The sequence below is a fragment of the Fukomys damarensis genome, unplaced genomic scaffold (genome assembly GCF_012274545.1).
Source record: "Fukomys damarensis isolate Sample0158 unplaced genomic scaffold, DMR_v1.0_HiC HiC_scaffold_21, whole genome shotgun sequence".
In the NCBI taxonomy this organism is placed as follows: domain Eukaryota; kingdom Metazoa; phylum Chordata; class Mammalia; order Rodentia; family Bathyergidae; genus Fukomys; species Fukomys damarensis.
The window spans coordinates 32,132,697-32,148,339 of record NW_022900933.1 but is presented as its reverse complement, the minus strand read 5'-3'; the positions used below and the strand labels follow the sequence as shown (position 1 = coordinate 32,148,339).

General features: G+C 46.6%; 1 protein-coding gene and 1 non-coding gene across 3 annotated transcripts in view; one reads left to right on the top strand and one right to left on the bottom strand.

Moving 5' to 3' along the window:
* Nucleotides 1-15,643, top strand: part of Lgmn (legumain) — a 30,530-nt gene that overhangs the window by 1,705 nt on the left and 13,182 nt on the right. Inside the window, exons 2-3 of one of the 2 annotated variants that reach the window (XM_010609221.2) lie at nt 235-269; nt 9,910-10,085. In XM_010609221.2, coding sequence (XP_010607523.1) covers nt 9,939-10,085 — 147 coding nt within the window. In that variant the 5' untranslated portion in view covers nt 235-269; nt 9,910-9,938. The remainder of the gene's footprint in view (nt 1-234; nt 270-9,909; nt 10,086-15,643) is intronic. The other variant, XM_010609222.3, reaches the window with a different exon arrangement.
* Nucleotides 14,033-14,135, bottom strand: LOC117287209. The gene has a single exon (XR_004518408.1). It is a non-coding gene; the product is annotated as a U6 spliceosomal RNA (small nuclear RNA).

Here is a 15,643-nt window from a genome sequence, read left to right as displayed (position 1 = left end):
TGCTGCTGGCATAACAGAGTCTACTGTTTTACAGTAATCTTTTTTTTGTATAGAACTAGGAGTTCTTTCTAAAATATAATGGAAAATGCAGTATAGTACGTGGTTTATGTATCACACTAAATTGTACATACTATACTTTTATGCAACTGGCAGTGTTTGTAACTAGTAAGTTTGTATCAGCATTACTACACACTCAGGAGTAAAGCATTATAACACTGTCTTTTCTTTTTGCAGTGCTGGGGAAAGAACCCATCACTTGTACATTATAGGTGAGTGTTGTACCACTGAGTTGCACCCCCAGCCCGAAGTTATGCTATATATGACATTATAATGGGCACGATATCAGTGACAATTGGCATTTTCAGCTCTGTTACAATTTTTTTTTTGTTTTGTTTTTTTTGAGACAGGGTCTCACTATGTAGTTGAGACTGACCTGGAACTCACTATGTAGCCCAGGCTGGTCTCGAACTCACAGTGATCCTCCTGCCTCGGCCTCCCGAGTGCTGGGATTACAAGCGTGCGCCACCATACCCGGCTACTCCATTATAATCTTATGGGACTGCTGGTATATGTGTGGTACCTTGTTGACCAGAAAACATCATTATGCAGTACACAGGTATATATTGAAGTGAATCTCTGTCTTGAGTTTTCCTGTGTATGACTATCTTTTGAAGAAATGCCTAGTGGGCTGGGGATTTAGCTCACTGGCACCACACCTACCTCACAAGTGCAAGGTCCCAAGTTCGATCCCCAGTACCCCCGCCAAAAAAAAGAAATGCCTAGTATTTTTTTGTTAACTATGGAAGTTGCTTAATAGAACATAATTTGAATCCCAAATGATTCAGGGGAGGTTCTGAATATGTATTGAGGGTATTGAAATGTGAATGATTGAATAAACATATAACTCAGATTTTCTTGTCATCCAGGAAGTGCAAATTAAAACCATGATTTAGAACCACTATAAACCACCTTTTATGTATCAGATTAGAAATTGTAAAGTTTGATTCTGTCAAGAGATGATAGGTATGAAGGAAATGAGGGATACAGGTGTATCTTAGGATAGTACAGCCACTAGCAAAATGTTATTTATTTTAAGACACTGCGGTTCCACTCGTAGAAAACACCCTTGGCATTTGTATACAAAGAGCAATGTTAAGATGTTTATTATACCATTGTTAATAGTAGTTTAAAAAACTGGAAACAGCCTAAAAGTTCATCGACATGGGAATGTATATAGAGTCGATATAGATCTTTTTAACATGAGTGAAGAATCAACAGGAAAGATGCTTATTTAGGATAGTCTTTACCTTGCAGAGTGTGGGGATGGGGTTACATGGAAGGAAAATTTCACCTGTAATGTTTTATGTGGTAAAAAGACGTAACAAATTTACAAAATACTAACAGCTGATGGGCTGATTCTCTAGATAATAGGTAGTGGTTGTTTTATGTTATTTTTGTGTCTTTGTATAGTTTAATGTCTACTAAATTTCTTCAAATAAAAATTGTCCTTTAGGGCCAGAGTGGTGTCATGCCTGCTTCATAAGCGCAAGGACTTGAGTTCAATCCTGGGTACTGGGGGAAAAAAAAAATCATCCTTTGAAGTAAAAATTTAACCTAAAAATTAGCAGGTAGATATGAAAATTATGTTAAGTTGTTTTGGAAAAAGACCACAAACTGTGTTGGTACCAGGTTTCAAAAGCAGTAATAGGAGTAAAAGAAAATTTGTATGACAAATAAACATTGAAAATAAAATGTAGAGAAGCTATTAACTATTGGCCAGAATTGCTAGATACCTAAAACCTCCTAACCATTTTAGTAAATTTGAATAAATATCTTTTGTGTATTTTTTTTTGAGGTAGAATAGAAGAAATCAAGGGGTAGAAAGGAGACCAATACATTTTTATTTTAAAGTTATAATTTTGACTAAGTGTGGAGGTGCACCCCTGTAAGCTCAGCACTTGGGAGGCTGAGGCAGGATTGCCAGCCTGGGCTACAATGTAGTGAGTTCAAGGCCAGCCTGAACTACATAGCAAGGCCCTGTCTCAAAAAAGCCAAAAAAATTGTAGTTTTGACTAACTTCATCTTTAAAACATAATCAGAGTTATACATCCCCCCCCCATCCAGGCTTCTGGCTCCTAAATTCCTGAGTCGTTTTTTTTTTTTTTTTTTTTTTTTTTTGGTACCAGGGATTGAATTTGGGACCTTGCGCTTGCAAGGCAGGTGGTGGAACCACTGAGCCAAATCCCCAGCTTCTAAGAGTTTTAAAGATACAATAAATCATAAATTCAGCCTGTGTATTTCTTTGGATACTATAAATCCTTATATTTCAAAGACTTCCACTGTCAAAGAAATAGCACTATTGGGTACCAAGCCTATCTCCAATCCAACACATATGAATGATTTGCATTTTAACTTAATTGATATGGCCAGTTTTTCTATCACTTAAGGAGACAGACTCTAGGTAAATTAATGATAAGTAATTCAAAACAACCAGTGTCCCAGGTCATCTGTCTGAGGCTACCCAGACCACAGTGCATCTCGCCCTTGAGCAGCCGATGCTTTGCTCACTGTGTAGTTGGATTCTGTGTAATCTTTCTGTGCCTCTTCTGTATGCATCCTGAAACGCTTTTCTGAAGAGTCATTAACCTACCCAGGGCAGGTCGAGGTCCCATCTCTTCCGTAGGTGGACTGTCCCAGGCCCTGCCTGGTGACATTTTGAAATATCACAGTTGCTTGTACTTTCTGTCATGTTAGAAGCTAACTTATTGATTGTTCTGTTTTGTGTTTTCGGTCCTGGGATAGAACCGGAGACCTTGCGCTTACGAGGCAGGCGGCGGCACCATTGAGCTGAATCCCCGGTCCAATATAATTTATTGTTATGGTTTGTGTTCAGATGTCGCCCCAAAGCCTCATGCAGAAGAGCTGGCACTTTCTTTTTCAGAGATAGTTGAATCTGGAATGTGTGATGCTGGGGTTAAAGGCCCATGATTCCTAAACCACTAGGGCGCGAGCGATTAGTTCGGCACCGCCCTAACCGCGGTAATCTGAATAAGATCAAAGGGGCAGAAAGATGCTGGTAACTCTTGTTACCTTTGCTGTCTTTCGGGGCGCTGTTGTTCTCCTCTGCGACGCCTGTCTGTCACCTCTCCTTGGAGCTGGCCCTATTATGGACGGCATGTAAGCCAAATAAACCTCTTCCCCTCCAACTTGGGCTCTTGGGTGTCTTGTCTTAGCAAGGAGGGAGATGGGTAACACATTTATAAAGTCATCAATCTGCACAGATTAAAAAATATGTTAAGGATCCTATTTATTAGTAAGGAAGCAGGGTGAGGTGTTACAAAGAAATGGAGCCAAAGAAAAGTCACACGTGCAGATATAGAAGTATTGAAGTCAGTGTACAAGGAGGAGGCAAAACTGGGCTTCGGGAGGAGTTCAGTTAGTGGAAATAATTTACATGTCTATAGAGAAGAATTATTTGCATTGTTATTCATAGTATGCTGACCCTTTTCACCTTTGACAGACTCAGGAGGTCTAAGAGGGTTAGCTAATGGAGAATCTAGTTTACCACCTAAACACGGATTTTCCCTGTAGAAAACAACTAACCTGAATAAAGTACATTTTTTCATTTGAAATACTGTTTGGTTGGGCTTTGTTTTAATCCTGTTTTTTAACCAGAAAAAAATCAAAGGCTTTGAAACTCCCATAGGGCTAGGATTACATTAGGGCTCTGAGCGACTGAAAGAGAAATTCCACTTGATACGTTATTCAAAAACATCAAGACAAATTTTCTTCTGGCTACTGTGGTAAGAAAGAGAGACCCAAAGCACAGGGTCTGCCAAGGGGTTGAGCACCCACAGGCAAGATGAGGGGCCAGTGGTATTCCTTCAGCTTAAAATATTCAGTATGCTAAGGTGCCGCACTTTGGGGTAGCATGTCCTGGACCCTGTGGATAGAAAATTACCAAGAGGAACTTAACTAGATATCAGGGGTGTAGGGATTCTTGTAGCATTCTTGTAAAATTGGGCTGAGCAGGCTAAGGCTCTGTGGGGAAAAGGGGCTCAGAGGAGCCTGACCAAAGTTAAGGAGTTAGTCCTTGTCACCTGTCCTGCAGGTCCTCAGCCAAAGGCCGCGTGAACGATGCTGTTCTTTTAACCCCCTAGATGAAGGCTTCCAGTTCAAAGGCTCCTTCTGGATGTTCTTGTCCGGCCACCGCTTTGCCTGGCTTTGATAGTCCACTGTGCCTAACCCAGAGCCAGTATAATATGGGGCTGGCAGTAAGGAGTCATGTTTGGTGGTGGCTGAGGTGTTGTTTCTGGAGGTTAAGGTCTGTCTTGCTCCGCGGAAACCTGGGAGACAGAATTTTTGGTGGAAAGAAGAGGTTTATTCAAATCTCTTATTTACCTGCTCAGCTGTGCAAAGAGTTTTCATTGTGAGTAAGGGGGGGGGTGTGTGGTGAGATAGGACAAGAGGTCTTTTATTCAGAGAGCCTGTTGGTGCCTTAACATAGTCAAGTGCGAAGACGACTCAAGTGTCCTACTGCCTGGGAAGCAGTAAGACTTGGCTGCCCGCTGGCCCAGGCTGGAGTCATGCAGTGCCTGTATTTATGGGCGCACCAGACTTTCCTATCAGCAACGCTTACTGTGATGAACAGGTGGCACAGTGGAACAAGCGGTCTTTATAGGCAGGTCTGTGCATTGGTCCTGTCATACAGTAGGGTGCTAGAGGAATTCCCCTAAAGAGGGGGCTGGTTAGAGTCAGGAGCTGGGGATATTTATGTGTTTTGGGGTGGAAATCTATGATATTTGTGAATCTATAGGAAGTTCAAGCAGCTCAATTTAAAGGGGAAGGGCCAACTCCAGTCTATTGTGTTTTTAAGGATACGTGATCTATTTTCCCTAAAAACATTCTTTGAAACTTTTGAATCTGTTTCTCTATCTTAGGGTCAGGTCTCACCCTTTACCTTATCAACTAATCTAACTATGCCTGTAAAGAATTTAGGGTATAATGGGCCTGGAAAGAAAATACAAACAAGTGTAGGAAGCCGGAACAAGCTTTAGGGGGAAAGATGTGGAGGAAACCAGATATGGACAACCTTGGGTAACTGTCCTGAAGTCGCAGCCTTCCTAAAAGTGCAGTTTTAAAATTACGACTTTCCTTGTCTCCTCTGTACCTACCTTCATTTCTCCTGTTTTACATCAGTCCCAGCAGTACCACTTACTAGCAAGTTTCTCCACCTCTCTGAGCCTCAGCGCTCTCCCCTGTCTGTGAAGGGCCTGATACTTGCTCTCAGGGATGCAAAGATGCTGTAAATAAAGCTGTCACGTTGCCTGGCAACACATCTATGCCTGCAGATACTCCACTCCCCTAACCATGCAACATATTACATCCCTCCGGGGAGCCTTTCTCTTCTGTCCTCCCCGTGTGCTATCTTCTCCTTGTAGGCCAACACTGCCATGGACTTCTTTCCACTCTTGGCACTGTAACTTCTGCCTGACTTAGTTTTGTTTTAGTGCTAGAGATTGAGCCAAGGGCCTTGCATATCTTAGGCACATGCTCTCCCAGGGAGCCACATCCCCAGCCCCCTGCCTTAACTAAAAAACAAAAAACAAAACCAAAAACAAAAAAACAACTGAGCGCACAGCATCTCACTAAAAGGAGAAACCTCAGAATCACAGCTGATTTAGCTTTATCACCACCTTAAAGTCTTTCCCCTTTAAAAACTGTACTCCCACTTTGACACCCCCCTCTCCTGCCTCATTTTTCTCTATAGCTCTTAGCACCATCTGACAGCTGCGTAGTTCCGCCTTCAGTCTCTTCAAGAAACATCAGCTGGTTTGCTTTGCTGTCCAATGACCGTAAGGAGCTAGGAGAGTAGGTGCAGAAGGGGTAGATAATGGGATGAGTTTAGTTTTTTTGTTGGGGTGGTACTGGGGATGGAACTCAGGCCCTTATGCTTGTGAGGAATGCGCTGTACCCACTGAGCTAAGTCCCCAGCAACAGCGTGAGTTTAAATAGATGACAAGCCGATGTCACTGGACGCTGGAGGGCCCAAATAGAAATAGTCTCAGGAGCTAGTGTAGGAAGAATCATTAACTTTTTCATCAGATTTTCACTTTGATAAAACAAGAATAATGGAATGTTACAAGATTATTTGTGCCATTAATGCATTGACTTTGTTGGGAATGATGCATTCTTCAGGAAATTACTGTCTAAAGCAGGCTGCTTTGAGACACTGGTTGCTGGGGTAATGGAATGATTACAAGAAACAATAAAAAACTACAATGTGTTTAATTTTTAATTGAGTCGGTGAAAGATACACTGCTGTTAATCCCCTTCAAAATACCTCTTCCTCTTGGACACTTATCCCAGGATTCTTGCCACTTTCTGAAGCAGCTCTTACAGTCCTTTTGTGAACCGGAAGCCAGGTCCTGATGCTTTGAGGGTTTCTTGTGCTTTTGATGAAAGAATTTAGTCGAGACACATAGGCAGCCATGCAGAAGTCTGGGTAGAATTCACTGTGAAGTAGCTACAGAGAGTCACACATTCAAGTAGGAAAGGCGGGCAGTGCCACGAGGGCATCTGCCCTGACTGGGAGTCTGGGTATTTTTTCATGCACATAAGAGTTACCTCTGGGAGCTGGGTGTGGTGGTGCACGCCTGTAACCCCAGCACTTGGGAGGCAGAAGCAGGAGGATCACTGTGAGTTCAAGGCCAGCCTGGGCTATGTAGTGAGTTCAGGGCCTGCGTGATTTATAAAAGCCAAAAAAAAAACCAAACCAAACCAAAACAAAACAAACCAAAAAACAAAAACAAAAGTTACCCTTGGGATTCAGGGAACTAGGGAAATTCCGATGCTTATTGACATTTTTCTTAACCTTTACTTTGAAATTGAAAAATGTCTTCTTATCCTTTTCAGATGGTCAGTGTCTTCTAGGGCATTAGTCATGTAAGAAACTTAGGAAAGGCATTTACAAAAGAAGTGCTTGAATTAAACCAGGTCCCAGGCCAAGGCAACGCAGGGTCGTTGAAGACGTTTCTTTACTTGGTTTTGCTGGGCCATTGGCCATGGCAACTAGAAATGCTGTTTGCATGTTCTAGATATAGAGGCCCTGTGTCTAATATATGATTATAAACGTGTTATTTATGGAAGCCTTGTCTTTGTTTGAACTCCCCTTTTGTCCCTGGGGCCCCCTAATGTCTGCTTGCCTGGTACTTTTTCTTGTGTGTCTTTTTAGTTGTGCTGTCATGGCTGCTTTGATGTCCTGAATCAATTCAAAATGTTTAACTTTTATAGTAATTTGTCCGTGCCATATTTGATGGATAAGATGGGTGGGGATACACATACTGTTTTTATCAGGCTGCCTTTCCCCTGGACGGCACTCAGCATCAGCTTTCACTGTATTTTTTGTCATATCCTGTAAAGAGGACTTCTCGAACTGCTTCAGAAAGTGGCAGGAATGATGGGTTCAAGTGTGTTCAAAGCAAGGGGAATATTTTGAAGTTCATTAAGGGCACTGTGTCTTTACTGTAATAAATTGTTTAATTTACACACCCATTATAGTTTTTGATCACCCCTCTTATGTCATGTTCATGTCTCATTTCCACCCAGGTCCCTGAGACAGTATTAGTGTGTGTGTTTTCTCAGTGACATTTTCTGTTCGGTGACACACCATGCAGCTTTTAACCTGGTGTTGTGTTCCAGGAAGCACAACTCTGTGTTTATGAGAAAGAAGAATGACTGGGGGAAAGCACCAAATGAGAACTGTGAAAGTATCATTTGGGTATGGGGTTATTCCTATCACTAGGAGTAACTTTGTAGGATATTCAAAGGATGAAAGATGAAACTGTCTTGGTGTCTGCTGCAGTGTTGTTCCTTCAGGCAGTTAAGCTGGTGGTGTTCGCTCTGCTGAGTTAGGTTGACCTTTGATCACCTGTAGTTGTCCTCTGTATCCTTACAGATGGATGCCCCTGCTCCGTATGTAAAATGCCGTAGTATTTGCATAAAGCCAGCACACACCCTACCATATACTTTAACTCATCCCTAGATTACTTATAATACCTAGTACAAGGTAAATAAATACGTGTAAGAATTTGTTCTGCAGAACATGCAGTTTTCCCCCCGTAGTTTCTTCAGTTTGAGGTAGGTTGAATCCACCGATGTGGACCCCTTGGATATGGAGGGCTGGCCATATTTTATCTACTCTTTTTTTCTCTAAGTAGAGAGGGGAAATCACACACCAGCATCTCCCGAGGACTGAGCCTCTTTGAGCCAAACTCAACAAATACTCATATACAAATTTGGGGGCCCGCTTGACAGTTCTTTTAAAGGGGTCTCAGCTTTGTTGCCCAGGCTGGCCTTGACCTTGCAGTCCTTCTGCCTCAGTCCTCCGGGTAGCTGGGATCACAGACTTGCACTGCTGCGCTCCGCTTCATGATTTTGGTGAATGATTACCGTCGCTAGCTGTCCCTGTGGCATGGGCTGGGGCCACATTCCTGCTTCCCAGGGCAAGGTCAGCAAACTGTGGCCATGGGCCAAACATACTGCCTGTGTTTGTGAGTTCTGAGGCATAGTCACAGTCATTCCTTTACGTGCTGTCTCTGGCTACTTTTTTGGGGTGGTATCAAGGATCAATCTCAGGACTTTGTGCTTGTGAGGCAGGCATGGTGCCACTGAGCCAAATCCCTGGCCTGTGGCTACTTCTGAGATACAGAGACAGCCTGGCCTTCAGAGCCACAAATACTTGGCTGTCAAGCCTTTTACAGAAACATTTTTACCAAGCCCTACTTTGGGGAAGGCTTTTGGGGAGGCCTAAATGCAGCCAGGAGGCTGCCGGCTGAGCTCAGAATCAGAAAGGCTACAGAATGTGTTGGCCAGGATGCCAGGCTTAGGGCCAAGGTGGACAAGAGCCTGTGGGGTCAACACAGAGATATCTGCGCCAATGTGCAGTCTGAGAAGGGCAGCATCCATGTCACCGGGAACTTACAAGAAATACAGTCTTGGCCGAGGATTTAACTTAGTGGTGACGCCGCCTGCCTCACAAGCGCAAGGACCCGAGGTTGATCCCTGGTACAAAAAAATGAAATGCAGTCTTAGGCCCACTCCTGGGCCTGCAAGATCCGAATCTTCATCCTAGCCAGATCCTCAGAGAAGCTGGGTGTGCTTTTGAGAAGCCCTGGTCCAAGGTGCTCTTAGTTCTTTAAGGGCTTCCTGAGAGACCATTGTCCTTACTGCACTATTTGGAGTGCTAGGCAGTGGTTACTTCAGCTCAGGGGTGATCATACTTAGCTGGCTGCATGCTTTGTGAGGGCAGAGGCTTTGTGCTTTCCCTGTTACTGAGTTTCCAGCACCTTACACATTATCTGGCAGGGCAGGTGGTCAGGAGACCTTGGCCGCTTGGTAATGAATGCCTGGGTGAACACATGCCACCTGCTTGCCTCGTGGCACTGGGGGCAAAGGTCTCAAAGACTATTGGCCTCAGGGGTTGGGGATTTAGCTGCTGTGCCTGTTTTGCAAGCTCAGAGTCCTGAGTTTGATCTCCGGTACTGGCCAAAAGAAAAAGAAGACTGTTGACCTCTCATCACAGAGCCACAGGCCTGGCTGTGTTTTTTTGTCACTAGAAGGAGTTGTTTTAGTCGGCACACAGAGGAGGCTCCGCTCTTGTATGATGCAGGGTGTCTAGCTCAGCCTCATTCCTTTACAAGCGTTCATTTAAAGTTACCATTGACCGGGCTTTGTTTCACGGAGCCTTTGGTCAGTGAAAACACAATCCCTCTTTGTCTCCGGTTTTCCTAAGCACACTTCATCCTGTGTTTTGGGTACATTTATTGTGACGGTTACTTGGCGGCCATAGTGTTCACCTGTCACTAGGCCTGTGTGTTTCTTTTTTTAATCGTGCTGTGTGCTTCTTAGGTTTTTTGCAGTTGGATCTACGGAGCAGAATGCTGTGGAAAGTAGCTGCATTACTCAGCCTGGTCCTGGGCATTGGCGCCCTTCCCACCAGTGTGGATGATGACCCTGAGGATGGTGGCAAGCACTGGGTGGTGATTGTCGCAGGCTCCAATGGCTGGTACAATTACAGGCACCAGGTAAGACAATGGCCTTTCCTTTGTGACACTGGCATCTGTTGACAGTCCTGGATGTTGTCAGGATAGCCATTTTGAGACAGTTTGGCAGTTCTTCTGAAGTTTCTCTGAGGTCACCTTAGTCTAATGCAAGGTTTCTCAATTTGGGCACTCTTGACACTCGGGCCAGGTGACTCTGTTGCTGGGGCCATTGAGCACCATGGGATGTCTAGCACTGTCCTCTGTGTCTGCCCCTAGGTCCCAGGGGCATTGCCCGCCCATCGGTAATGACCCAAAATGCCTCCAGACATTGCCAAATGTGCTGGGGGCAATAACCACTCAGGTTGAGACCCACTGGTCTAACATCTTCATCTTTCAGATAAGGAAAGGAGGCCTACAGAGAGGAGGAGACTTGCCCAAGGCCATAGAGTAAACAGAGGCAGACAGGACTGAAGCCCTAGGCTCTGGCATTTGCACCCCAGACCCTTCTGCCCTCCACAACATGGCCAGGCTCCTCTCCTCACCCTTGTGTCCCCATTTATGTGCTTGAGGCCTGCCAGACTAGCCCCCACTCCTGGGAGTATACCCAAGAGAAGTGAAAACACGTCCACGCAAAAGCTTGTGTGTGTCCCAGTGTGGTGGCACACGCCTGTAATCCCAGCACTCAGGAGGCTGAGGCAGGCGAATCACTATTAGTTCGAGGCTTGCCTGGGCTACATAGTGAGTTCAAGGCCAGACTGAAGTACAGAGCAACTGCTCGTAGCAGCCATACTCTTAGTGGCCAAGGTGGGAAATAAGGAATTGTGCCCTACAGCGGGGCTGTGTGTGGTAGGTCCAATTCTCAGTCCCTCTTTACAAATGACTGGGTGGACAGTGGGTCCGGGAAAGTTTTTTATTAGCTGCATTTTAAAAACTAAATTCAGCACAGGCTGAATTAATATCTAACTTTAACAAAAATGTCCAAGCTACTATAATTTCAATGTATAATCAATACAATGATTACTAATGAGATAACTTGTATTCTTATTTGGTGTGAGCGAAATCATTGGAATCCAGTGAGTGTTGTGCTCCTGCTGTATCTCATTTTGGACTGGCTGCGTTTCCAGTGCATGGTTGCCACACATGGCCAGTGGTACTGTGTTAGACGGCACAGGGACAACCTGTGTCCCTGGCCACCTCCTGGTGTTGCCCATCACCTTAGAACTGGGGCAGGTACATTTTCCCACAGGGTGTTATTTTTATATCTGTTTCACATCTGTTAAATAGAGAGGGGGCTGGTTAGCTGAAGTTATGACTCATTTCTTGAGTGGTTTGTGTGTGTTAGCCAAACAGGAAATTTAGCTTGATTAAAAAGTTGTTATCATGACAAAATGATCCCTGTCCTTTTAATACTTAACCACCACTGAAAGAGGAGCCATCAGAGTCTCTGGCTGTTCAGCTCAGTCTTCCTCTCCCTCTCTAACCACTAGTTACATAAGTTGTAGTCTCATGAACACACTGATTCTTTGGTCGTCATGGTTTTTATTCAATCTACTTTAAAATAACATATCAGTTGAACACCATTAAGTAGGACTTATCCAATTATCCTGGCTCTCAGAAACCTTTTTTTTAAGTGTTACCAGTTTATTGAATGAGAAAGAAGGGAAGCAGGGCAAAAATAGTGGCCACAGACCAAAATCTTTGTCCCCAAATAGGAGTGGATGGTGGTATTGAGGCCGTGTGGAGGTGGACAGTGTGCTGAATTATCCTGTCCTCAGGCCAGGTTCCTGCTGGCCCATGTCTGTTCACAGCCAGCCATCAACATGTGCCTCCTCCACATTGGAGATTACACCCAAAGGACATTTGAGAGAACTTTCCACATAAGACCTGATGTGTTGGTGGAGGTTTCCATCTTCCTTGGATTAATCCGAGACCCACTACCAACAGTCTCTTTTTCAGGAGCGTTAACGTGCTGGGCACCATCACGGTCATTGCCAAGTACTTTGCTCTGCTGTGTGGTGGTTATTTCAGGTTTGTTTTATCTTGACCAAGTTAGAATTTTGTTTTCCACTTTGATAGCAGAGCGGGCTAGCCTCAGCTGTGCCAGTGGGACATTCTGCTGCTAGGTACCTAAGGGCAGGGTCCAGGGTGAGTGGTCCATGCCGTCTGCGGGTGGCCTGGAAGGTGGGAAGCCTGCGGAGCACTCCTGGAGCGGGGCTGTGGCTGGGGCTGGGACTGGGGGCAGACCTGGAGAGGGTCTAGTGCCTGGCTAGGGCCAGGGAGAAGGAACAGGCTCTGGGGAGGTGAGGTGTGACCCCAGAATGTACTAAGAGGAGCTGAGCAGCTGGAAGTGGCCCAGGAGCAGAACGAGGAGGAAGTGTCTTCCCTCGTGCCCTGGATGAACTGCTGACAATGCAGGGAACCCCTGCTGACGTCCTGCTGCCTCTCACCGAGCACGTGGTGTGTGGGAAGGCTTGGAGCACGGAAGGCTTCGTGGAGGACAGGCTTGCACGGAGGGGTTTGCAACCTCTGCAGGAGCACCTAAAGGGAGAAGCATGGGCTGGGAGCAGCAGCACAAAGCTACAGTGAAGGAGTGGCCAGCATGGCAGGGCGCCTTCAAGTGCCCACGACTACAGAAGTCCTCAGAGGCTTGAAAGCCAAGGAATGTGGTGACTTCCAGTTGCCCAGTTAAACCCCATTGTCTCAAACTGAGGTCCTTCCCAGTTTTCCACCCTCCCATCGTTATATGGATGATGTTTCTTCAGATAAGCCTTCCTCATGTGGATGATGTGTCTTCACATAAGCCTTCCTCAGGTCGTGAGACGAGACTGTTGCAGCAGCTCACGTGTCACATCCTAACAAAACCCTACGGAGGCCAGCTGTACCTTTACTCTCTGGTTCTCAATCACCGTATAAATCTTTTTCAGGACTTTGCCCCATGTCTGCCAGGCCAGATTTGCACCCCATGTCGCCACTGTTGAATCATTTTCTGGTAAGGGAAGAGAGGTTTCTGGCTCCCACTCAAGGAAGCTCCTGACTCTGACAGAAAGGAAGAAGGTAACCAGAGGGCATGCAAGCACAGCGAGTGGTCCCATTAGCAGGGACCCAGGCCTGAGGAAAAGGCAGGCTGGAAAGTTTGAGTGAAGGAACAGTGAGATGTGCTAGGGCCAGCTAACAGGACAGAACCGAGTGGCTTAGAACTGAATAGAGAAGTTGTGCTGCCCCCAAGTCACCAAGGGCTCCAGCTCCATGCAGACCCCTGCCTGTCTCCACCTCCATACCCAGAGCCTCTTGCTGCCTAGGCAGGGTCTGCACGCTCTTCCCCAGAGGGCCAAGGAGGGCCAAAGCCATTGAGGCTCTGTGGGCCCAGGCCAGATGCAGGCTGGCAGACTGCTGAGGGAGGTGGGTGGAGGGCCAGGGAGTGGACGGGAGGCTTGCAGCTGAGCTGTGGGCGATAGAGAGGGCGTGGCTGGATGGCTGGATGGGGGTGCTGTGTCCAGCAGGGGCGCTGAGGACCCTTGAGGGGGCAGCACAGGGTGTGGAAAGAAGTGGCCTTGGACTCACAGGCCTTACGTGTCTTGCTGCCCTCCACCTACACGCTGTGTTAGGCTGGTGTGAACACCTGGGCTCTTCCTCTGCGGTGGGTGGGGGCTGGGCAAGGACCCGCAAAGCCCCAGCCCAGGGCTTGGGACCCTCGTGAGTGAGCAGCTGTGCAGGCCCAGCTGGGAAGGGCCCCTCCCCATGCCTGGAGCACACCGCCCCAGTACAGCTGGTCACTGTGGGCCGAGGACAGCGAGGGCAGCAGCCTGCATCCGGGAGTCATGAGAAGTTCGTGCCAGCTCCAAAAGCCGCTGAGTCACTGCAATCTCTGCCTTGCATTCCGGCCTTGGGCAATAACTCTGTCAGCATCCGCATGGCCTCACTTGGGTTTGGGTTTGGGTTTCTGCTTTTTTTTTTTTTTTCCTGTTTTGGTACCGGGATTGAATCTTGCTTTCTTTTTAGAACATCTCATGAATCTGCGTGTCACCCTTGCTCAGGGGCCATGGTAATCTTTGCTGTACAGCTCCGTTTTTTAGTAGACTCAGCAGCACGGACTCCCTGCTTCAAAGGGAAAAATGCACGTGGATGTGTGGTTGGCTGGGGCCACAGGAAGCGTCTTGGTGGCCTTTATAACGCCCTGGACCCTGCTTCCCTTACCTGCTTGACTCACACAAAGAAGCCCTGTGAGTGAAGGCTCAGTAGGGGCCTCTGAGTTCCCCCAAGGAACTCAGGAGAGGGCCCTGGAGAGAGCTGCAGGCTGACTTGGAGACCCAGTGTGTAAGGAAGGGGCACAGGTGTGTCAGGCGGATGCCTGGGTTTGTATCTTGCTGCCTGCTTTAAAATGGCGATAAAAACTCCTGCCTGTCCAGGCAGTGATGGGGTCCCCAGTGGTGCACGACTGTTGGGAAGGCACTGGCGTAGTGTACCATAGCACCCAGCTTGCTGTTCATCTTCTTAATGGTATCTTTGAAGCACTAACACATGCATAAGGCCTGATCCTCATTGCCTTAAAAAGAAAGAAGAAAAGAATGAGATCAGATTGCTTAGTTCCATGATAGCCCTTCTAGTGTACACAGCAAAATCAGCTGAGGACACATATCTCAGACCATATTAAACAACACCTGAGTTTATAGAAAATACTTAGTGACTATTTTACAATGGTCTCTTTTTAGACTTTCAGCCCCGCATTCCCTCCTGGGCCTCTGTAACTTGTGGGCCTCTGAAACCCTGTGATTTCTCTGTTGCCTCTTCCTTAAGCACTGTCAGTCTGGCGGTGGAATGTGAGCCACGTCACCTCCCTGCCCTGAGCTACCCTTTCCCATCCGTAAACTGGGGCGGAGCCCTTCACTCCTTAAGCTGCTGTGACCATCAATGAGATCACAGGAGGGAAGCTTAGCACAGGGCCGTAGGAGGGGAAGACAGCCAGGGGATGCATTTGCTTTCCTGGTGAGTCAGTCATCGGCCATCCAGAAGCTCTGGCCTTCCTGGCCCTGGACCTGCCCATTCCTCCTTCAGCCCCTGCCCACTGAGCATCTGCAGGAGAAGCCAGCTCAGTGCTGGCCCAGACTGCTGTTTGGAATGCGCTGTGGGGAGGCCGAGTCTTTCCCCGGCAGGCGGTGGCACGTCCTCCCATCACGCTTTCTCAGGTTTTGTTCCAGGACCGATGGAGTTAGCAATAAAGAGAAACTTACAGGCAGCATTTCCTGCTGTCCTCAAATGACCCACATCATGACCAGCAGTGTGGGTCATCTGAAATAAGGAAGTAGTGAGTCTTACCCTTGGGTGGGCAAGGAGATGTCTTAGGGAAGTTGTCTACTGCCCATAATGTTGTCTTCTTTGAGTTTTTCCTTTTAAACCGGACAGCACATTTCTCATTCCAGTTCCTGAGTTGAACTCTTTTTTTTTGGATACAGTGCCTCACTTTGTAGTACAGGCTGGGCTGGAACTTGCCATATAGTGCAGGGTGGTCTCAAACTCCAAATTCCAGCCCTCCTCCCTCAGCCTTCTGACTGCTGGATCATTTCATTCTCTTCTCTGAACAGTGACTACTTGGGACAGGAAAG